General features: G+C 41.3%; 1 protein-coding gene across 9 annotated transcripts in view; it reads left to right on the forward strand.

Annotated features, from left to right (window-relative positions):
- Positions 1-23,065, forward strand: part of LOC135307858 (6-phosphofructo-2-kinase/fructose-2,6-bisphosphatase 4) — a 50,110-nt gene that overhangs the window by 16,074 nt on the left and 10,971 nt on the right. For 7 of the 9 annotated variants that reach the window (XM_064432386.1, XM_064432387.1, XM_064432390.1 and 4 more), the window contains exons 2-12: positions 6,264-6,380; positions 9,899-9,995; positions 12,304-12,370; positions 13,500-13,574; positions 14,431-14,487; positions 14,796-14,917; positions 16,549-16,756; positions 17,310-17,456; positions 18,017-18,121; positions 19,722-19,851; positions 20,212-20,274. In XM_064432386.1, coding sequence (XP_064288456.1) covers positions 6,264-6,380; positions 9,899-9,995; positions 12,304-12,370; positions 13,500-13,574; positions 14,431-14,487; positions 14,796-14,917; positions 16,549-16,756; positions 17,310-17,456; positions 18,017-18,121; positions 19,722-19,851; positions 20,212-20,274 — 1,188 coding nt within the window. Of the gene's footprint in view, positions 1-5,455; positions 5,490-6,263; positions 6,381-9,898; positions 9,996-12,303; positions 12,371-13,499; positions 13,575-14,430; positions 14,488-14,795; positions 14,918-16,548; positions 16,757-17,309; positions 17,457-18,016; positions 18,122-19,721; positions 19,852-20,211; positions 20,275-23,065 lie in introns of all 9 variants that reach the window. The other 2 variants (XM_064432385.1, XM_064432389.1) reach the window with 1 other exon arrangement.

Raw genomic sequence — 23,065 nt, forward strand, 5'->3', positions numbered from 1 at the left:
GAAAATGTGTGTAAATGCTTTATAAACATGCTAAGAAGGCTGCTTCGTTTTAGCTTTAATGTGGCATGTCTTTCCCAAACAGAGTAATATCTGTTATAGCTCTGACACAGATACTGCTTTACAAAAACATCCCCCAAACCCAAGAACAAAATTGCATATGAGTCATGTGTAATTTGACGATGTACATTGTCTTCTTGGCAGAATTATTTAGCTTCACTTGGCTATAAATTAAAAAAACTTCACATGCCAATGGGGTGTTTTGTAGGACTTACTAAGTTTAATGCCTAAGACCCCTTATAAATGAAAAAAAACCCCTTTTGCTAGAAAAAGAGATTGCCTTTTTTTTAAAAATCCTTTTGCAGCCCTATTTATAAAAAATCTGCAGTCATTTGTGATATGCAAGAATTACAAACAGCCTGCAAAGGTGCAGAAGTTACTTTTCCTTGATAAAACCTATCTCGTGTCAGCAAACTGAGAACACTTCATAATTTTTCCCATGCAGGGGTGTTGCAGACTCCTTTTCCCTAAGGTTTCCCTGTGTTCTGGTGAGGCAGTGTGACCTGTGGGTGCTGGGGCAGCTCAGGATGGGCTGCCCAGATGGGTCACTTGGGGCCCTGTTGGGCTGACCAGTTCTGGTTCTTTGCTGCTTCAGGTAACTGTGGCAGATGATACTGTTCCAAAAATACCTGCTCAAGGTGGAAGTGGTTTAGTCCTCAGCTGTAGCTTTGCAGTGGGAAAAGTGAAGTTAGTAGCTCTGTGTTGAGTTTCTTGGCTAAACAAGATGAACTCTTTCAGTCTTCTTTGGTTGCTTTTTTTTTTTAATTATTATTTTTTGCTTTGTGCTGATCTTTATCTGCACTACCTTTAGTCTTTATCTGGATGAGCAGAACTGTACACACCTCCAGTGGAGGACTCAGCAGGTTTGTCTACAAAATTATGTACAGTGTTAGCTGTTTTTAGTGTGATTTTCTAAAAGTTGTAGCTACTGCTGTTGTCTTGGGAGGAAGAAATCTGTTGAGCTGTGCCAGGGTTTAGCTGTCACAGGGCTTTGAAGAGCCAGTTCTTTCAGTCTGTGCAGTACAAGGTCTGTGAGGAGCAGTTGTGTCTGTGTGCAGCCTACTGAGCAGGCAGCTTTTAGAGCTGGTGGCACAGGTGCAGCCGAGGTGACTGTTCTGGTGACCTTCCAGAGGCACACCTGGAGGCACTGCAGGTGCAGAGTGTTATTAATAGCTGTGGCTTGCCTTTTGTGGTCACTTGTGAAGAATTTTGTCTGTTTATAGGTTGAATTAAAGCTGTTCTTTGCATTGGATGTTCAGATTGTTGCAACCTCTGAATCAAGCAGAGGGCTGTAAACATGGACATAAAAAACAAATAGCTGAGTAGGCCCTAGTGAAAGTTGTCTGGGGAGGCCAGCAGAGGATGTTTATGGTGAGAGATAAACAGTGAACTTCCTGTGGTTAAACATTCCTCCCCCACTACAGTTAAATGCTTTGTTTCCCTTCAGCTGCTGAAATTTGGTCATTCTAATAAATGTCATTTGCTGATGATACAGCAGTAGAAATGTACATCCAAAAAAAAAAGTATCAAATTATTATCTCTGCTCTAAAGAGCTCTACCCTTTGAGCACATGCTGCTTGTGTGTATTTATGCTCCTAATGCTAGGAACTGAAAACAGGAGAGCGAATGAGGTGAGGATGGTGCCTGAGGAGCAGGATGCGAGATGGGATCCTTGCTGTTGGCATCAAAGCTGTAGGAAGCAAAAGGTGACCCTGAGGAAGTGAATGACAGAGCAGCTTGGAACAGCTGGTGGCACAAAGCTGGCCAGGGGACAAATGAGTTCTGAATCCCTCGCACCAAGGTGATGGCAAAAACCGGCAGTTTGGACAAAAAGAGGAGATACAGATTAGAAGATGATGGACTTCTTCAGGTCTAGGAACAGATGCTTTTCAGGAAGAACAGCAGGATGGGGAACTCATCCCTGTGGGATGCAAAGAAGGGAGACTGGTTGTCATTGTTGATTAAAAAGATACGATGGATTAACAGTGGTTGACTTGGATAAGTGGTGGGTAAAACACGTAGGGCTAACCTTATTTGGAAGGGTGGTTGTGTTGGCTTAAAGTCAGAGATATTTGTCTAGGAGCCTCTAAATAGTACAGGATTTTTGGAGAGCAGGCCTTGAATTGAAGGCCATAGAAAAACTGCAAGAACACTTCGTAAACTTCAAATCTCTAACAGTAACAGCTTGATACAAAAAACATCTGTCTTTAACACATATAAGGAAAAAACAAAATCTAATTCTGGGTCAAAGGAAAGGACAGCTGATAATTTGTTTGGTAGTAAGTGAACCTGGAAAATATCAACTCTTGACTTGGATTTCACAAGATCCAAAAGAGTTTTGAGGGCTGATGAATTGCAGCACGGCTCATCTAGATTGTTCCATGCCCCAGTTTGGTTTCACAACCTTCTTTTTTGCATTTGCGTTATTTCACAATAGAGGCAAGAACTAAACATGTAATTTCTTTCTCCTTGACTGTTAAGTCTTAAACTTCAGCAGGGTAGGCAGTCATAATTTTACTCTCGAGCTGCAACTTGCTGTGTTGTTCTAATGTTTAAGAAATATTAAACTGGGACAATGACTTTGCTTCAGTTGCAGCATTTCATCATTTGGCCATTTTCCCTCACTGGTATTTTGGGTGTGTTTTTTTCTCTGCTCCCTCTCTTTGGCGATGCTGTTTATAAACATGCACTCTTAAATGCATATATCACAAGAAAAAACTGACTGAAGTCTTAGAGCATTTTTAGCAAATGATGGTGTACAAACTGTAAGTTTTGTTTTACTGTTCTGAGTGCTTGTGTTCCTCTCACAAAATCAGTGTTGATGGCATATTCACATGTTGGGACTGTCAGAAACCCTTAGGAGTTACATATGCAAAGGAGTAGTGGACAATGAGATTGTTTTCTGGAGACTAGACCATGTAGAGATATTTCTGAAGATAAATCAGACAATCCAGTGGTAAGGAGTGGAGAGAAAACTGCCCTTAGGAGCCTGCCTTGGCTCTAACTCACACACCTGTAGCTTACACTGGAAGTTTTTTTATATAAATTGAATGGTGGTGAGGTGCTGTGAAAAGGGGGATTGACCACTGTGCCACTGGGATATGTGTAATTTGTGGTATGTTTGGCTATTTTTATCACCCTACTTCCTTGTGTCAAACTTGCTTACATTTCTTCAAGGGAAAATGTAAGCCATGAGACACTGATATTGAAAATACCTCCGTGGGAATGACTGTTTCTCCCTGCTTGCAGTGAGTGTTGGCAATGTTCTGCTGAGAAAGCTGTGGTTTAGATAAAACAAAGGATAATTAATTTATTTGGAGTATTTGTTACATCCATTTGATACATACCAGAACTTGACATTCTGTTCTGCTCTTAACTTTTTAATTCAGCTAATGAGCAAAATTAAGCCTTGTTAATTACACAGGATCATAAGGGAGGAAATAAAGTCTGCTGTGCTGAGTCTTTGTGTGTTGAGAACGCTACACTGAGGTACAGAAGAAGTGAAATAGCTGCTTTGTGTGCTTTTTAGTCCTGCCACTTAGCTGTGAATGGGCTCTTTTGGCCAGCACAGGTGCCTTTGGCTTCTACTTGCCAATGCACAGGTGTGTTTGTCACTGAGTGCCACCTGTGCAGGTGGTATGAGGCTGCAGCCATTGGTGGCCATCTAACCCAGAGCACCAAACATTTCTTTAGTGCCATGAATTTTAATCTATGAGCTGCCACCCTCTTGTTAAGGACAAGCACTGAGGGGTGGCATGTCCTGTACACCATGTCCTGTGTAGTGTTGCTTACAGGGCTGTGGCATTTTGTAAAAGCAGATTTGGCATCATTGGCATCAGTGATGTTCTTCCTTACAAAGACAGGGGCATCTGTCTTTATAGAATAAAAGCACTCTTGGTCAGCCAGGCACCTAACAAGAGTAGGATTGCTGCTTGTTTATTGGGATATTTCTCTTGGTTTCTGCTCTGTGGTTACTCACCAGAATGATTGGAATAAGGGGTGAGGTGTGCCTGTTAAACTGGACAATGTGGGGTTCTAACAAAGGCAGCTTTCTCGTTTTGTACTTTCTTTGAGAAAATATGTGTAAAAATGGAGGTGGTAGCAGACTGGCACACTGAATGTCCCTCGTGCATGTTGATCATGTGTTGATCTAGTTTGCTGCTTGGTTGGAAAACCATGCAGGCAGTAGGACTTAATTTAGAAATTTAGCTGTTGATATAATCTGTGAAGCAGCCATTTAATTTAAGTGGTTTGCAGGTCTCCTACTGCCTCATGGAAGCTTCCCAGACTTCAGTTTTACTCCAGTACAGATTTATCGGTGTATTACCAGAAGACAAATATTCTGTGAGAAGGTGAAATTTGTATGGCTGACCCCAGCACCAGAAAAAGAAAGAAAAAGAAAAAAGAGGTCTCTAAGAACAAAAAGTTGGCAAATTCTGCTTGGAACAGATAGAAAAGGCTGTTGCAGCACAGTTCCTTGCAGAGCTGGAGGAGTTTGGGCTGTGTATGGAGCCTTTCTGTACAGATCCTGGTTTGTCTTTACAGCTCTTACTTCACTGCTTGTACTGAAAAATTGTCCAAAACTTGAGCTAGGTGTTTCAGGTGAAGGATCTTTGAACAGGCTTTGAAGAAAAAGGTCTTCTCTTAAAATGTCTTGGGGCCCAGGGGTTTCTCTCCTCTCAGCATTTTACTGTACTGTCCTTAAAGCTGGAAGCAAGGCTGTTAACTTCATAAGCACTGTGCTCTTGGCCCTCCACAGACTTTGTTTCCCTAGAGACTTCCTTCACCCTCTTGGAGAGGGGTTCACAGCCTGAACTTATGACAAAGAGGAAAAGAAATTATTAACGTTCTTGTTTATAGGCTTCTGCACAGAGGAGCTTACTCTGAGGGCTTTTACCAGTGTCCTTCCAGAGACTTGGTCATGTTTGGACAGATCTGTTCTGCTTGCATTTAGTTCCCTGTAGTTGCCATTACAGGGAGTAGTTGAGTTTCATGGATTTGAGGTTGGGTACCGTTCTTCCTCCTCTCCCTCATGAAAAGTGATGAAAAGTGGTGTATTTTTAATGTTCTTTGTTTTGTGTCTTTCAATGTGCATTTTAAAGCAGCACATCTGCCTTTGCTAATCTGCTCTGTTACATGAACTATCTGCACCAGATTTATGCAGATGGGAGTTTGGGAATTTTGAGCAATCACAGCCCTTTGTACAACAGTTCAGTTCAGTTATGCCTTACAGCAAATCACTGAGATTTGGTCTTTTGGAGTAAATTGATGTCTCCTCTGTCAAGGCACTGAGGAAATTGTTACACATGTGGATTGTACAGAAATGAATTCCCTTAAAAATAGAGGGTGGAGGGAGCTGGTGGTATCTGCCTCACTTTAATATCTTCTTTCTTTTTAGGGAGTTCCTTGTAGCTGTGATAGATTAATGCAAGGTATCCTTAGTTTTGTGCTGTTAAAATGTTGAAAAACTTGTGCTTTGAAAGGAAATGCCTCAAGGTTTTCAAATCATACATACAATTCCTTCAGCCTCCTAGAGTGTTGAGGTTTTTTTTTAATTAAATGCTCTGGCTTTGATTAAGAGTGTGTACATATATCTATATCAGATTATTGTACTTGGTTGTATAGAGTACTTGTCTTATTCTTAGTGGCAGCCAAAATGAGCTCTGCTCAGGAGAGATTTTAGTGTTAATTATGCTTAAAGGAGAAATAATCAGTAGTGAGTAGCATGTCTTACTGTAATGTATTAAGATGCATTTGTCATACTCGTTTTGCTCAAAATCAAGAAAAGGTTGAACAATGTTTAGGTGTTGTCTTAAAAATATAAAAAATGATTTAAAAACTGTACACCTTGCTGTTTCCTTTCAATGCAAGCACTGAACTGAGGTACAGAGGGGCATAAGATGTCAGTCACCTTTATTTTGGTATTGTTTCTGTATGCAAATACACAGGTTTCTACTTTCCTGCCTGTTTACACCTCACATGCCCATCATTGCACTACCCCTGACTGACCCTTCCAAAATTCAGTGTAAGAAGGGTGGTCAGGGTCCCTGTCCTGCTGTGGAGCCCCAAATGGTGAGGCACAGTGCATGAGCTGCTTGGGTGGGCACCTTCCTGGGGAGCTCTCAGAGAGGTTTTCCCCTGCAGCAGCAGCAGCCTTTGCTTTGTGGGAGTGCTCTTGGTAAATCCTGTTCCTGTTTCTCTTGCAGTATGTATGACCAACTGCCCTACTCTGATTGTCATGGTGGGTCTCCCAGCAAGAGGAAAAACCTACATCTCCAAGAAGCTGACACGCTACTTAAATTGGATTGGAGTGCCCACGAAAGGTGATGGGTTTAATTTTGTTTACATCAGAAGGACAGGTGGTTTATAAACCTGATTTCCAGTAATTTTGTTGCCAAGTTTGACTACTTTAAATCCTTCTGCTTTGTTGAGGTATTTTTAAGCAATAACATACAGAGGCACGTTGCTGTTTATGTGTTAATTAATCAAATTATGTTGACTGTCCTTTTACCTTCTTGTTCTACCAGGTGCCTAAATAAATCTTTTTCCCTTATCATGAGGCACTGCCCTTTTTTGTTTATTTATTTTTTCCTTGTTTCCCTTTTCCTTTCTTCACGTAGGTGAAAAGGAATGTTGTTTACAAGCAGTTGAGCAGTTCTGGGTTAAACTTCTCCATCTTTATTTCTCTGTGAACTTTGTGCTACTTGCAGTTCTTTACTTCTTTCTGTTTGTGGAATGACTTGCAGTTCTTTGTATAAATACTAAGAGCCCAAAGGCTGAGGCAGCCAGTTCCCACTTGTTATCACCTCCTAAAAGATTTCTGTGTGTTTTGGGCAGGAAATTGGCTCAGACTGGCTGTTCCAAGGACCTGCCTGGGCTCCTGTGGTGTCTTGTGGGCCCAATAAACAGGACCTCAGTGCATTTGAGGTTCTGGGCAGCCACCTCCCCTTCCTTCTCCTCTCTCTGCAGAAGAGCAAGGCACGTTTGGTGTGCTGTGGTTCTGTGTCCAGTGCAGAAATAGCAGCTTTATGCCTAGTTCATATTTTAAATGACATTAAACATGTGAGGTCATACTAAAGTGTGGAGTTTTGTCTGGCTGTTCAGAGATGTATTTCCTAGTCACTCTAAGAAGTCAAGATGAAAAATTCTGGCCTATATTTAAACTGCCTTTTGATTCTAGGGTAAAGCTTTTCGTGTGGGTGTTTTCTTATGCTTTTAGGAACTTGTATAACGTGCTTTATTTAGAAGAGACGTTATGAGGGATATATTATATTGAGTATGAGAGTGTACTGGATTTAAATTATCACTTGATTTTGACTGTTTTCACCTGGTTTAACCCTTCTGATGGCCAATACCAGCTAATTCAGAGTTCAGTTTTATCCATTAGGCTGAAATGGAATAACAATCCAAGTAGTTTAGCATATATCCAAGGTGACAAAATGCTTGTAATGTTAGATACACATGTAAATGAAATGTATGGGTGTATTATGTACAAATGTCATTGAGTTTGGGCACCTCACTGTGTGATTTTTTACAAGCAGAAGTTCAGTATTGGACAGCAAGCAAGATATTATTCACATCTGGCTCATGCTTTGTTGAATGTATCCCAGATATTAATTTTACTGTAGGTGAGGTTTGGCTCAGCTGGTGGGAAAAATTCTGTGGGCTACTGTGAGCAGCATATCAGAAAACACACACACTTGTGCTTGATGAAAAACAAGTAGAGCATTGCTGCCTGATTTTACAAAATATGTAATATAAAGTTGCCATATGATTTTGTGTCCTTGGTTGCTGAGTATTGTTTGTTTTTGTTAGAAAGGGTGACTTTCTGAGATTTTCTCAGAAAAACCACAGAGCCTTTCTGTTTGTGTCTTCAGTGAAGCAATTTTACTGAAGTCCATGTGAAACACCTCACTGCCTGGCTGAGGGAATAGATGACATTTTCCCTAATTCTTCCAGTTGGTGGGACTGAACTGATAGAGGATCAGTATCAAGTAGCCCTAACATCTGCTACCCTTTGGCTCTTAATGTCTTAAAATTAGTGTGTGCTTAATTTAGCAGGAGTCCTTGTTCTCTGAGACAGATGGTTCAAATTATGAGGTTATGTAAACCAGAGAAAAGACAAATGCCATCTTTTCATGTAACGTTAAGCAAGCTGGAGAGTTCAAGAACAGAAGGTGGAGGTAAATAGCCCAGGCTTTTGGTGATGGTTAAATAATTTCAGTCATCATTTCTGTGCTTTTTTCCTTCCAAAATCCTCTGTTGTGTAGAATTTGAAATGGTTAAAAGTGCAGGGGACTTTTATCTGTGCTTTTTGAAGGAAATGAGGTCAATTAGATGCCTGAATAGAATTGTGTTGCAATGTGGTTTTGAGATACTAAGCCTTGGAAGCTCTTTTGAATAGTTGTGGTTGTGATACCAGTGAGCTTTGGGAAACTTTTCCATAGGTGTGGCTGCTAAGAATAAAGGCTGGAGATTGTCCCACTAGATAGCACTTTTTCCTCTGCTGTGCATGGCCCTCTGGCAGTAACTATTCTTCTCATGAAATTAGTTGTTTTTTACAAGGACCCACCTTTTCATGTAGCCACTGTGGCCTGTGCTTATTAAAACCACCACAGAATCACCTGGATTGTTCTGTAATCCATATCATGATGAATTCCATCAACACTGCTGAGCTCAAACAAAACATGACTTTTGGGGAGAAAAATAATTTCTATATCTTTATCCTATGTCTCCAATCCCATCAGCAATCTGTATACAGCAGCTGGTTCATGAGGTTTTCTATTCTATGTCTTCTTTCTTGACTACAACCTTGTAACTGAGTCTACTGCTTCTTTTCCTCTTTCCAGAAATGTAGCCTGGCAAATAGAGTTGTACCTTGGCAGCATCTCAGACAGAATGCTTCAGTGTGGTTTAATGTTAAAAGAAAGAAAACCAAAAGCTTTGCAGTTCAACAGAAAAAAAACCCTGTAGGTCTGAAACAAACATTAATTGCATTTCAGAGGCCTGCTTTCGCAGCCATGGAATGAAATTATTTAGGGTTCAGTGTCACTCTGCTCTGGGGCAAACCAGAAGTGTCTTGCCCTAATCCCATACCTGATATTGCAACCTGATGTTGTGTTTGGCCATGGACCTTTTGCACCTTTGCCCAGATAAGGAGGAGGTGTTTTTTGACCACTGAGATGAGATCCCAGTGAGATTGGTTAAAACAAAAACAAAAAATAAATTTAAAAATCATCCTAAGTATGAAACTTTTTTTTCCCAGTAAGTGGAACAAGGGTTGTGAAATACTAATCCTTAAGGAATAGAAATATTAGAGCAGGGTTCTGAAAAAATGTTTTCACTACTGGAATTTTAAGTTTTGTTTACTTAAAGCAAGACTGTTCAGTTCTATTTAGAGCTCTGCCTTGTGCTGAAATAAGAGTTGTAAGTTTTGGGAGGTGCTACTGTTTCACTCTACATATACATAGATGAAAGAGCTAATGATAACAAATTGTTATTAATACCAATAATCATTACTAGTCCTTTATAGACTTTGAGTAACTTCTGAAAAGGAGGAAAATAATTTCTTTTTGTTGTCCAGGCAAACTGGGAGACAAAGGCACTACAGAGTGGCCACTGAAGTAGAGTGACTACAGCCCAAATGTCCTTCAGCTATTTCCAAGATTTATTGCTGCCTTGCTATTTTAAACCTCACAAAACACAAAAAGAAGTATGATAGATTGACTTCTTACAGGCCAAGTTATTTTATCTTTGCAGGAAGTTTGGTTTCAAAGTTGATAACTTTTGTCTTTTCATGTGCCTGTTGTTGGCTCTTGCTAATGCTGGTTTCTCTTGGCAGAATTTAATGTTGGTCAGTATCGTCGAGATCTGGTGAAAAAGTATAAATCCTTTGAATTCTTCCTGCCTGATAATGAAGAAGGCTTGAAAATCAGGAAGTAAGTTTTGATTGTGCTTGGTACACCATGCTAATTGTATTAAAAGGATATCCTGTGCAATTTGCTCTTAGAGATTGCTTGAAGTTGCATTTTTGTATGATCAAGAAGACCCTTAGAGAGATTGCAGGAAAAGACATTTTAGAGAAGGTGGAATAGTGATTGCTTTAGGCTGATTAAAATTTGGGGGTCCTTTTTTTCTTGATTGTTTAATCTCAAGCATCAGAAATGGAGAGAAGTCCTTCTTTTGATTCCTTTTCATTAGAATGTGGCTACTGTTACTCCTGTAGGATATTTTCACTAAAAAAACATTTTAACGGATAGTTGTAACTTTTCTAACCTTCTTGTAAAGTACCAGCTAATAAATGTGACTCTTTCTGCTGCATAATTCCTAAAATCCCATTTTAGAGCTTTTGTTTGCTTCATTGAGGAAAAAAAAGGTCTAACTGCTTTTCTTTTTGATTTGGATAGTGAAATTCCAGTTGATCTGGAACACTTTGAATGTATTCACCATTATCTGTTGAAAGGAGTGAGAATCAAACGTGATAATTTTCTCCCTGAAATTGTGGGTTTGGCCACCATGCAGGTGCCTCATTCAGTCCCTCAATGCACAGCCTCAGAAATTGCCATATTTTGCTAATGCTGTGCAAAGCAAGGAGAGAACCAGAGTACTGTGTCCAGATGAAGCAGCTGAGTCTCTGCTCCTGCCTGGAAAGAGGCTGTGCTTTAATGTAGGGCAGACCTGGAGAAGAAAGGTCAGAGCAAGAGGGAGCTGCTTCTTTCCTAGAGGAGATCAAACAAAAAGGCCTTTTGATTTTGTGGAACACTCACTGTACTTTTTAGTGTGTTCAGGAAAGCACTTAGAGTGTGCAGTGTGAAATGAGAAGGAAATGAGAAATTCGAGATGGGTGGAAATAATATTTAGTTAGGCTACTTAAAATATGGACTGTCTTGTTCTTAATTCAGCTTCATCAAAAATGTCTGGACTCTCTCTTGTGGCTGTCCCTTGCCTTGTTCCCCCTCTCTCTTCCCTTTCTGCCCTTCAGCAGCATTGAGGAGAACAGCTTGCATAAGAACCTCCCAATCCTTGGGGATAAAGAGCAGTTATGAGGTGCATTAGCCTTGCAAACCACTACCTTTTGCTGACAGGTAGAGCCAAACCTTTTAATGTACCTCTGTGCCACCTATTAGGCTAAGTGGTGAGGGATGTTACATGAAATGGGCTGTGTGAAATAGTCTGCCTGGTTAGCAATGAGTAAAGAGGGTTTGTATTTATTCAGTGAAGATCTGGGTGACGAATCTCAGCTCCTGACATCTGTTAACTGTTCTAATGTGGAAATACTGTCAGAATCCAACAGCCTTCATTTCTCTTTCAAGATAAAGCTGTGCTTCCAGAAGATGGTAAATAGAGGAGTTATGAATTTGAGTCTGGAAGTCAAAATTCAGGAGTAATGTAGGGAAGGGCTGTTGAAATGGGCAGGCTTTTATGTTGGTACTGCAGAGAGGCTGTACTTACTGGGAATAAATGGAGCTTTGTTCTGCTAACAAGTAAATCGTGTACAATGTTGCCCTCCAGCATTTCTGATGTGTTAGGAATCATAATGGACTTTGAAGATAATGCTAGTGCTGGGGACAGAGGGAAGTTGCATATTCATGTGTTCTTGTCCAGATTTAACACAAGTGTAAAGTATGTCAGGGTGGGGATTTTTGTGTTTGTGTCCTCAGCTGTCTCCAGTACCAATTACACTGGGTTGGTGACTGCAGTGGGATGATATTTCACCTCAATCACTAATCTTTGATGCTACCTTTGTTTTGCTCTCTGTTTTAACAATTTTTTTCTACATAAGCAGTTTTCACACAATAGCTCAAAAGAGAGTAAGTAGATTACTGAAAAATAGTTGCCTCTCCAACTTAGTGCCACAAGATAAAGGCCTTAATTTGGTTAATTTTGTTTCTTATTGTGCAAATCAAATTAAGAAGCAGTTATGTATGAATAGGTAATTGGGAAGAGCATTCAGTTGCAGGGGTGTTTCAGTGGTGTTACTTTAGATCAGTGGAAGTGTCTCCTGGTCAGCAGAGTCGATGGGTGTTCTGTGGACATGTGGAGCTGTGTCAGTGACACAGCAGCAAGGTTGCATGACCACATTTCCTTAGTGTAGCTTGGCTGACCTCTCTTGGCTTTTTCCCATGTTTGGAGGGAGATCTGTGTTTCTGAGATAAATGATCATAACATTTTCAGGGCCCTTTGCTCCCCAGTGCATAGACAAAGTGCCTTTATCTAGCATTTGACTGTGATTCTTTCCCTCTGAAGACAGTGTGCCTTAGCCGCGCTGAACGACGTCCGGCAGTACCTCAGCGAGGAGAACGGGCACGTGGCTGTAAGTTTCTTCTTGGAGACACCTTCTTGAGGTGCCTCTGCACTAAACTCTGTGTCTGCTGGGTAATGCACAGCCTGAGGGGTGACCACAGCTGGCCAGTACACCAGATTTCTTTCCTTTGGCAGTTAGGTCTGCCTTGTTGCTGCAGTGAAGTGAGTGCTGGATTTCAGGCTGATGATGCTATATTGGGCAACTACCTTTGATTTGAGGGGTTAGCTGAGAGGAGGATGACACCAAGAAAAAAGTCCACCTTCTCTCCACTTTACTATAGGACAGTGCTCCACAATGTACCATTAAACACATCTGCCACTTTACTTGCATGTCTACTTGGTAGTTTAGTGTTCCAAGCGGAAGGTAAAGACTTGCTGAACAAAAGGTGTCCTCTTGGCACTTGTTACTGGCATGAGAAATGTCTGAAGACAGCAGAAGAAACTAATAATAATTTGGTGTATACCTGAGTATTTAATAATGGGATGCAAAACATCAGTTCTTCCACTATTGACATTGCGTATTGAGACTAATTTTTAAAATTTTTGTCTTAAGACTACTGACACAACTGTGGGGTTTTTATTAACTATAGGTTCTGCTGGATACATAAGGTAAATGTTATGCTTTGGCAAACTTCATACTTTAGTAAAACACGGATGTGTCCAGAGCTAAACTGAGTTTCTAGAAAAATGGCTGCATTGATGGTGTTATTCATGGGCAGGATTTACAACTCTTGCAAGTTTTACACTTCCATTTTGAGCAGCCTATTGAACTGCAGCATCTTTTTTTTGTAATGTAAGTTCACTAAAACTTGCGCATTAATATTTAATGCTGATAATGGGCAAGGAGGAAGATCCTCTCCTGTACTATGTGCTAGGCTTAAATTCTGATTTCCTTTTCTAAATCCAGAGTTCTGCTAGGATTGCTTTCAAAATATTGCTAAATTTTATAGTAGTAATGTCTTTGTTTTCTTGTTGAGCATGTTGAGATAGTGGGGGAGAGGGAAGGGGAAATATTTACATTGCTTTCCTTCACACCGAGGGACTTCGAATCCATAATTTTGTTGTTACTAAGACAGTGCATTCCACAGGCTGTGCTGCTTTTTAAATTCCTTTTTCTCTCTCCTTTTAATTGTTCCTAGGTCTTTGATGCTACAAACACAACTCGAGAACGTAGAGAAACAATTTATAAATTTGGTGAAGAAAATGGATATAAGGTGAGTCAAAGCAAAGCAATTCTGAGCTATTGCATGGCCAGATAAGCCAGTGGTAGTTTTGCCCTTATCTGTACTCTTAAATGCACAAGCCATGTCCTTTTTGGATGTTTAATCAATATGTTCTATGTTCCTAAGCATTGTTTTTGGTTAGAAATCATTCAGTTCTCATTTTTCTCATCTTCAGTGTTTGTACTGTTTGGAGCTAAGCTATTTTGTGCTACAGCTTCAGTTTTGTCTTCCTGGACCTGTGGTCATGAGTGCAGTATCAGAAAGAACATTTAAAGTGTGGTTCTTCATGCAGTTCAGGTCTTTGCTGCAGGAACATGAAAGGGGTTCTGTGTTAGTTCTGTAGAAACCAAAAACTTAGTGGTTTTCTGCCTTCTGGTTTTACATTTAGCTGTTCTCCAGTCATCTTTCATTTCCTCTGAGCTTAATCTCTGCAAACCTTTGACACAGCAGAACAAAAGCCTCTTTATAAGGGAGGCTACCCCATAAACTTCTTTACAAGGGAGGCTTCTAAAATGTTATTTCAGAAATGTTAATTACTGTTTGTGGGGCTGAACTAGCATCCTCTGCATTTGTTTCTTCCTCTTCCATCCTACGTTTTTTCTATGGCAAGAATTTTCCACTTGGAGGCATTGTTGGGGAAGAGAGCACAGAGCATGATGTGTCATGGAATGGGGAGCCAGGGATTTCTGATGAGAGGGTCTGGAGAAGCTTTCTGAGTTAATGGAGGGAGTAAGGCCTTGGCATGGAAGTGGGTGACATGCTGCTTGTGTGTTAGTATGCAGAGGTGTTCTCATGCATCTTCCTTCTTCCTCCCTTCTGTTCCTTCTTCCTCCTGTTTGGATTGAAGACCTTTTTTGTGGAGTCTGTATGTGTTGATCCAGAGGTCATTGCTGCAAATATTGTGGTGAGTAAAGTTTGCTTTAATGGTTTGACATTGGGAGGTTTAATGTAGCTTAGTATTTTTGGGAGTACATGATAAGATCTTCCAATAGCAAAAACCCCACGTTAGCTCTCATTAATGGAAAAAAATATTTTTTTTCCCTGTCTATGTGAATGTTACTAGCTCAGAAGTTTAATTCTCTGAAGAGTAGGGGTTTTTTTTTGCTTTACATGTATTTTAATGAAGTTGCAGTTGTGTTCTCCCACCTATTTAAACATCCATGAAGAAGGGAAGGAAACTTAAATACTGTTCTTCTGTCTTATTTTAAACAGCAAGTGAAGCTGGGTAGTCCTGACTATGTGGATTGTAGTAATGATGAAGCAACAGAAGACTTCATGAAAAGAATAGAGTGCTACAAGAACTCGTATGAGACCTTAGATGAAACTCTGGACAAGTAAGTGATGAGACAACACTGTTATTATTGCTGGTGATCACAATATATTAAAATGTTGTTTTAAGGGTTGGGGCATCCTGTATTGGGGATTAGGGCTTTCAAACCATTGTTTCAGTGGCTTGATCTCTCTCTCCTTTGGCAAATTAGTGTTGACTCTGGGGGTGTAGCATAGAAACTTCCTTGTTTGAGGAAAATTGGCTAGTGAGTCTAGTCTGGGACAATATTCTTTTAGATTTTCCCACTTGGAGAATGGTATTTATTCTTCTGGGATAGAACCAGCATTTAGCAATTATTCCAGACTTTCTACAGTGGTTGGTTGGTGCTTGTTTTTTTGGTTCATAGAGGAGATGTGAGTGATTTGTAAATATAACTTAATTGGTTGGCATGGTGAAGGTTAATTATGAACACATCAGTCTTAAAAATGTGACTTCGGAATTAATTTCTTCGTGTTTGCAAAATTATCCTGCAGGTGCAGGGCTCTGAGAAACTGTCTTAGCTACATTATTTATCCTCATGCCAAAGCGTTCTTCTGGTTTTTATTAACTTTGAACTCTTGAAAATAAGGTAGGGATGAATGTGAGGAGGAGCCCCTTTCTTCTTGCCACAGCCCAGGATTTCAGAGTAGGATTTGGAGCTGCAGCCATCCCAGGTGCTGCTGGTTTGTTCCAGGCCAGAGCTGCAGGGAAGGCTGAGCTGCATTTTAATGTAATTGAGCGTGAGCAGCGTGAAGCCGGCTCAATCGGCTCAGTCCATGCGTGTAATTCCTGTGATGGACCTGATGGCTGTGCCTGGCTGGAATTGTAATGATTAACTCCAAGGAGCATGGGCAGGAGTGAGGGTGCTGGTGTTGTTATCAGTTTTCTTGTTTTATTGTAGTGTGGTGTCTCAAACACATAGCTAGAAACCAATAGTGGTTATTTTCAGCTTATGAGACATTTTTCCTTGTGTGAATGAGAGGCTGCTTTAGAATTATAGCTCAGATAATAAAGGATAAGTAGTGGAAATTGAAATTATAAGCTGTCTGATGCTGAGATAAGGTAGTGGTGGGGTAGGTTACAGAACAGTTAACAAAGGGTTGCTCACAGAGCAGCTGAGAAAATGTCTTGCTTCAGAATACTCCCAGGCTCTTCTGGTGCCCTACTTTTCCTGGAGGGATTAATTGAGATGGGTAATTAGTGACCATTCCTTATGGCCCCTGAGTGCAGTCAGACAAACACTTGGTCATGGAAAGTGTTTGTAACCTGGGGAAAAAACCCAAATGGTATTGTAAAATAGCTGTATCTCTTATTTAGCTGTGGTAACTTGAGTGACTCCACTGAATCTCCTTTTTAGTGTGTGGGCTGTATTTTTCCAAGAGTAGGATCTAGATTTGGATGAAATGCAAGTAAAGGAAGCAGAAAAGAAAGTGATGTGAGCAGCTCCACGTGAAAGGAATAGAGTTCATCCTGTACCTTTGGAGTACCAAGTTGTTTCTTAGGACTAATGCATATTCCATGGCTAATTGAGGATTTTTTCATTTCTTTGGCATGTTGCCCCTTTGTTTCATAACGACAGAGAGGCTGGAAAGATTGTGGTGCGTGCTAATAGCAACAATGTGGAACCTTATTTTTTTTTTAACTTGCTTATGAAAGGGATCTTTCTTACATTAAAATTATGGATGTGGGAAGGAGTTACCTGGTGAACAGAGTGATGGATCACATCCAGAGCCGGATTGTCTACTACCTCATGAATATCCATGTGACTCCTCGGTCAATCTACCTCTGCCGCCACGGAGAGAGCGAGCTCAACCTGAAGGGCAGAATAGGAGGAGACCCCGGGCTGTCTGTCAGGGGCAAGGAGGTATGTACCTCCAGCCAGGTGTAACTGTGCTCTGGGTGTTTGTGCTGGGCACTTGCAGCTTTCCTCCTCTGCAGCCTTGTCCTCTTAATGAGTTTAAAGGACTTTTTCAGTTGTGTGTTTGGGTAGTGGAAACAGGACGGGCACTTTGTGTGTTGTGGTTTGTACCCTTTTATCTGTTTGTCTCTCTGTTGGCTAAAATTCCTTTTTATCCTGCACTACAAAGCAGTTGGCAAGAGAGCTTTATTTTTTAACTGTATTTTTGTGAAATCCTGACTAGCTGGGTAATTGGGAAAGTGTACACAGCTTAAAGCTGAAAGGAAAGTAAGTGGAAGGAAAGCTAGGACCTGCTAAAAATTTGTATTTTCCTTGTACTCCTTTTCTTTCTCCCGCCCCTCTTGGATAATGGAGTAGGTTGTATTTCTTAGCAAAACCTTTGACAGTCTTTTGGAAAAGCTACAGTAAGCTTACAAGAGGCTGGAACCCGTGTATTCTGAACTGAACGCCGTGTGTTGGCTCTGAGCCCTCACCCACTGTCTCTTGGTTTTTCTTCCAGTTTGCCAAAAGCTTGGCACAGTTTATTAATGAGCAAAATATCAAAGATCTGAAAGTTTGGACCAGCCAGATGAAAAGGACAATTCAGACTGCTGAAGCCTTGGGAGTGCCTTATGAGCAGTGGAAGGTTTTGAATGAGATAGATGCAGTAAGTTCTTCTCTGTTAAGTTGCTTTGATTGTTGGGGGTGAAGAAGGTACTTAGTTTTTTAATATGTTTTTTATGGGATAGAAAGTCATTGAAGCTGCTTCTTGAGGCTGGAAATAATTGTCATTACCTAAGGCTAAACGTTTCATTAAATTTTGCCATTGTTAATTTGTCCTTTTGTCTTTCCCAGTAAAACATTCCTCTGTAGAAGCCATGATGTTCTGAAGTTGTGGTTAGTTGGGCTTGGAAAGAAGTTTTTGTATGTGGGGAGTTTGCTAGCTGGCAATTTCCAGCTGCAGCTGTAAGATATAATTGGAGGTGCAGTAGATAAAACATGGCCTTGCTTTGTCCATAGATGTAACTACACCTGTAAAGGGATTTAATGATTTCTCCTAACCACCTCTGAGCTGAGTGCCCTGTTTATCATGTGTGACAATTTTAAGTGTCAGAGTAGCAAAATAAAACCATTAAAGGTTATTTGTATATGGTTTTATTTAAGAGTGATATCTGCTTTTTGCATTACTGGAAATACATGTTTTTTAATTATTTTCATTACTGACAGGGAGTGTGTGAAGAAATGACATATGAAGAAATACAGGAAAATTATCCTCTTGAATTTGCACTGAGAGACCAAGACAAATACAGATACAGATACCCTAAAGGAGAGGTATGCTATTTTTAATCTCACAAGTTGAAGGGATTCCTTGTCTTCTTGCATATATGCATGCTGGCTTTAGGAAGGAAAAGTAAATTTTGAAATTAATTAAAAGGTTGTTCCTTTCTCCATGGAAAAGCACATAGGATCTTGCAAGGATTGAGCCCAGACCACTTATGTTGATTCAGGGCTTGAAAAATAAAACCATACATTTAGAAAAACAATGCAGAGCTTTGATCTTGTGGGCATTGTACCCGTGCAGGAGGAATTGTTGCAGGGCTTCAACTGTTGTATATATAAACGTGCTGCTAAGATGCCCTGTTTCTGTTCATCCCTGCTCTTGGTGGTGGCTATTTTGCAGGCAGCTCTGGCTGAAATCCTGGGGAAGTCTCCAGCCATGTTATTAAACTCCTTGCCTCTAGGAAAATAAACTTGCTGATGGCTTTTGTAAAGCAGCCCTAGTACAGTGCAGTGATGGCCAGATGGTCACAGGGCTATAGCTGGGGGCTGAGGCTCTGGAGGAGGGATTGGCCCAGCTGCTGCTGCTTGAGCTGTGAGGAAGCAGAGCTCTGCCTTCTTCCTCAAGAGCAATCACTGTGACAGGAGCAGTGTCCCTGGCAGTGTGACCCCCCTCCTGCTAATGAGGCAGTCATTAAGCTGCAAAGTGCTCCTCGTGCATTTGAACAAGGAGTGTTTGTTTTTCAAACCAGTGCAGTCCTGGGGATGGTGACTGGCATGTCAGACTCCCTGGTGCCCTGTGGGGATGAGTTGGTCTCGTTTATCCGAGGCAGTTTTGTGTCTGGTGACAGTGTGAGGGCTTGCACAGCTCTTGGGGGGCTGGGGGCTTTCTGTTGTCCAGGGCTCAGTCAGCAGTGCCACTTGGTCCTGCCTGGGGACCAGGGTGAAGGTTTTCTGCTGTGCTTGGTCCCTGCCCTGCTGGGCAGTGTGCTGAGCTCTCCAACTGTGGTACATGACACGTTTTGGACATAGGTGACACATTTTAGGAGTACCTGGTGTGTTTTGGAAGCAGAGTCTTTTCCATGCATGTGAAATTTAATTCAGTTGTGCCCATGCAGGAGCCCTGCAGCAGCAGTTCCCTGTGGATGTCAGGCAGGACAGGTCACCAGCAAGTCCTCGTGCTGGCTCTTGGTGGGATGGTGGCTGCCATCACCAGGCCAGTCCAACGTGCCCACAGCTTCTTCTGAAAGGGCAGCCTGAACAAGTCAAGCTTTGTGAACTCTTTGCATGCTGATTGTTGGCTGAGCTTCCTAGATTTGGACTTGGAAGAGAGATGCTTTTGAAGATGAGCTATGGAAAATAATGTGCAAGACTCCTATTTGCAGATGTGAATTAAATCCTAGGGATTTTCTGGAAATTCTTGATCAAAGTGGCTAATTTAATAAATCTTCTCTTTGAGGGAGATTTGTTTTGTTATGTGCTTAGGTCTGAACTATGTTCTTAGTTTAATGAAAATTATTACTGCAGTATTTGTCTGTGCACTAAATAACATTTAGAAGATGACTAATATGAAAGTAAGATCCCCTCTGCATATATATACTGTTCAAAGAGTTTTCCCTTTTTAATGTGCTCTGTGTTTCTCCTCCCCACCCAGTCCTATGAAGATCTTGTTCAGAGGCTGGAGCCAGTAATTATGGAACTCGAAAGGCAGGAAAATGTGCTTGTCATTTGTCACCAAGCTGTCATGCGCTGTTTGCTCGCCTATTTCCTTGACAAGCCCGCAGGTGGGTCTTCCTTGATACATTACAAACAGGCTGGTTTTTTGAAAATTTACTGCTTAAGGTTCCACACAGTAAATTCTAACAATTTGCTGTATCATCAGAGGCTGGTTTTGCTAGGCAAGTACCCAAGTGTATTTTTTCATATTTGACCCCCACATGAAACCCGGTAGTTGATGTTATCGAGGTGCTCCTCACCTGAAATACTGTGATAGTTGTTTTTTGCTCTGATTAGCATCTCCATTGCATGCTAGGAAATGAGCTGTCCTGTTAGCTAAAGAGTCATTCAAGTAGTTGACCTGAAGCATAACAGAAAAGTTAGTTGTAACCTGTAGTTCATGTGTAATTTGTGGTTTGATTTCTCAGAACAACTGCCCTACCTGAAGTGCCCACTGCATACCGTCCTAAAGCTAACCCCCGTGGCTTATGGTAAGTGCAATTATGTATATTTGTTATATAAGTCTGGCTATACTGTCTCTGTCATCAGCAAAGGTGGTGGAGTGTTGAAAACACACTTCATGTTGCTTTAAAATAGGTTTGCCATCGCGTGTATGCCTGCAGAGCTTTGCTGGAGTAAATGAATCCTCTGGATTATCCTTGCTTTGCCTTGTGCCAGGAAACACATGTGTTGCTGAAGGCCTGAAACCACCAGTGGCTGTAACTGCCGGAGGGGACAGTTTTGTGCTCAGTTCATACTCTATTTCACTAATTCTTCTGGCAAACCCCTGCATTTACATGTCTGCTACAGCAAGATCTGAGTTTTTATTGATGTATTGGAGGGTATTGCTTTTCAGAAGACAGGCAAATTTGCATTTGTAAAGGTTTATCATCTTGCCAAATGTGTTCTCTTAGCCTTAAATAACTTTTTCTCTTTTCCTGAACTATTTTTTTTCCATGGACTGTGGGGGTACCCCATGAACTCACCTTGTCTGTTAATGCTGGCATTTGTTTGTCAGCAGCTGTTCCTGGCTCAGGAGCTTTCCCTGGGCTCTGTGGGCAGCGTGGGGTGAGGGTCACTGTGTGCCCTGCTTGGGCTTTAGGCTGATTGCTGATGGAGTTTCATGTGTGTTCCCACCTCAGCTTAGTGTGTGCCCTCTGTTCACTTTTGTTCAGCTGTATCTGCTCATATCCCACTTCAGAAGGTATCTCAGGCAGAGGATTATCTGCATAGCTTAGTAGGAATATGTATTGCCCAAAAATGCTGGTTCAGTCATTAACTGGAAGCTGTCTTTGATTATCAGCTCTGAAAAATAGCGGTGCATATCAGTACTTTGTTTTTTGTTAAGTTTCAAATGAAGTTGAAACAAAGAATATTATGAACCAAAGTAGCTGCTACACTGGGAAATCCGTGTGAGGAGATTTTTGCCATTTGGTTGCAGTTTCTCTTACAGGAACAACAGCCTGTGCTGTGGTGACATCTGGTGTTCCCAACCTCGCATGACAAGCTGGGGTTTTGAAAATAGAGTCACTGCAGTTAAAACTTGGGCTTTTTAAAACTGGGTTCTTCTGACCTGCTAGAGTCTGCCTGTTTTCCACAGCAAGGCTTTGCTTCGGGGTTCTCTTTGGTTTTGGGGGGTTCACTGGTGATTTTTTTTTTGGTTGTTGTTGCTGTTTTTCTTTGTGGGGGGAGGGAAGTTGGGTGACTTCATAAATTTTGAGGGTGTGGATGTTTGAGTGTTTGCTCACGAACTGAGAGAGGAAGGAAACAAAGTAGTACAAAACACTGTCCTTGCCCTTCTGACTAGAGGGAAAGAAATGCCATTGTCCTTTTTTAAGGTGTTGGATATGTCTGTTTGATGAGCACATCTCAGCCAACCTGCTGTTTGGAGTTCAGCCATCTGGAAACACGAGCACTGTGTAAATTATTTCTGCAGTAGTGATCCATGGCACTGCTCCAAGCTGATGTGTCACTGGGCTCCAGCCAGGCAGGATGCAGGATCACACCTGGTGTGTTTGATACCTCCCAGCTGAGCCTGGTCTGGGGAAACACCTCCCCAGGGGCTTTGCTCTTCCTGGTGTTGGAGAGGAGCATCATTCCCACCTTAAGAGTGTGACCTGCAGTGGGGGAACACCTGGTACAGCCTGACAGCTGGATCAGGGTGGGTGAGACCTTCACCCAGCAGTCCAGGGCAGTGGTGATCTATGGAAAGGGAAACTACAGCTTGCTGTAGGTAGGAACTTGCTCATCAGTAATTAAAAATGAGCTGGGAGTATGCACGTGGTAATTGCTGTGGAGCAAGGCCTGTCCCTTTGGTTTATGTTTAAAGTTCTCCACACAGTGCTCTCTTTGGATCTTAAACTCAGCTTGTGGCAAGGACTGAGAAAGCTCTGAAGTTCTGCTGTGTTACAGCCCTGGGGAATGGCCAGCAGCAGGGCTCAGAGCTTGGCTTGGCTTGGTCTCAGGGCTCACAGTGGATCTGTGGACACAAGGATGAGTAAGGATCCTGCTCCAGTGGGAGATGATGTGCTTTTCCTCCTTCAAATCTGTTTTATAAGTTCATTATTTCTCTGACTTCTGGCCCTCCTGCAGTGTTTGCTCACAGTCTTTCTGACAAATGAGCTTTAAAAGGACAGGCTTCCCAAAGGGAAGGCAAATACTGGTCTTACTAATTTCTTTTTATTTTTTTAAAGTGCAGTGGCTTTCTAAGGAAATCCCCTTTTCTGTCATGTAGCAACTCTGTGGAGTGTGTTATGACTTTAGGGAATAAATGAGGAGAAAAATCTGGAAACCTGCTTGTGATACAGGATGGACTCTGGTGTGTCAGAGGAAGTGACTTTTAATGATGTTCTGTAGAGTAGTGGTAGCTTATAAAAGTCATGTTTGTGTGAGATAAAGCAGGGTTTGGCAATCAGAGATGGCTTGAAGTGCTGTGGCCATGGTGTATGGAGTAATTATATCATTTTCTCAGTGGATCAGTTTATACTACCTGGGAAATAGTTGTTTCTTCTCACTGTTTGAATTTCTCTTGCCTCACTGGCATTTTGAATTTTTGAATGTAAAGCAGAAGTTCCTTTTTGGGAGTCAGCTTTGAAGTTAAATGGTTTCAACCCCAAGCTAATGGTTTTAGCTTGGGGTTAAAACCATTTTGCACATATAGAGGAATGGGGGAATTTTGCACATATAGAGGAATTCTGTACCTTCATGTAGTTGTTTTTATGTTTAAGAAATGAGAGCAGCATTTATCTTCTTAGAATTTTACTGTAATATAGAAGTCCAGGA

The sequence above is a fragment of the Passer domesticus genome, chromosome 9 (genome assembly GCF_036417665.1).
Source record: "Passer domesticus isolate bPasDom1 chromosome 9, bPasDom1.hap1, whole genome shotgun sequence".
NCBI classification, from domain to species: Eukaryota; Metazoa; Chordata; class Aves; order Passeriformes; family Passeridae; genus Passer; species Passer domesticus.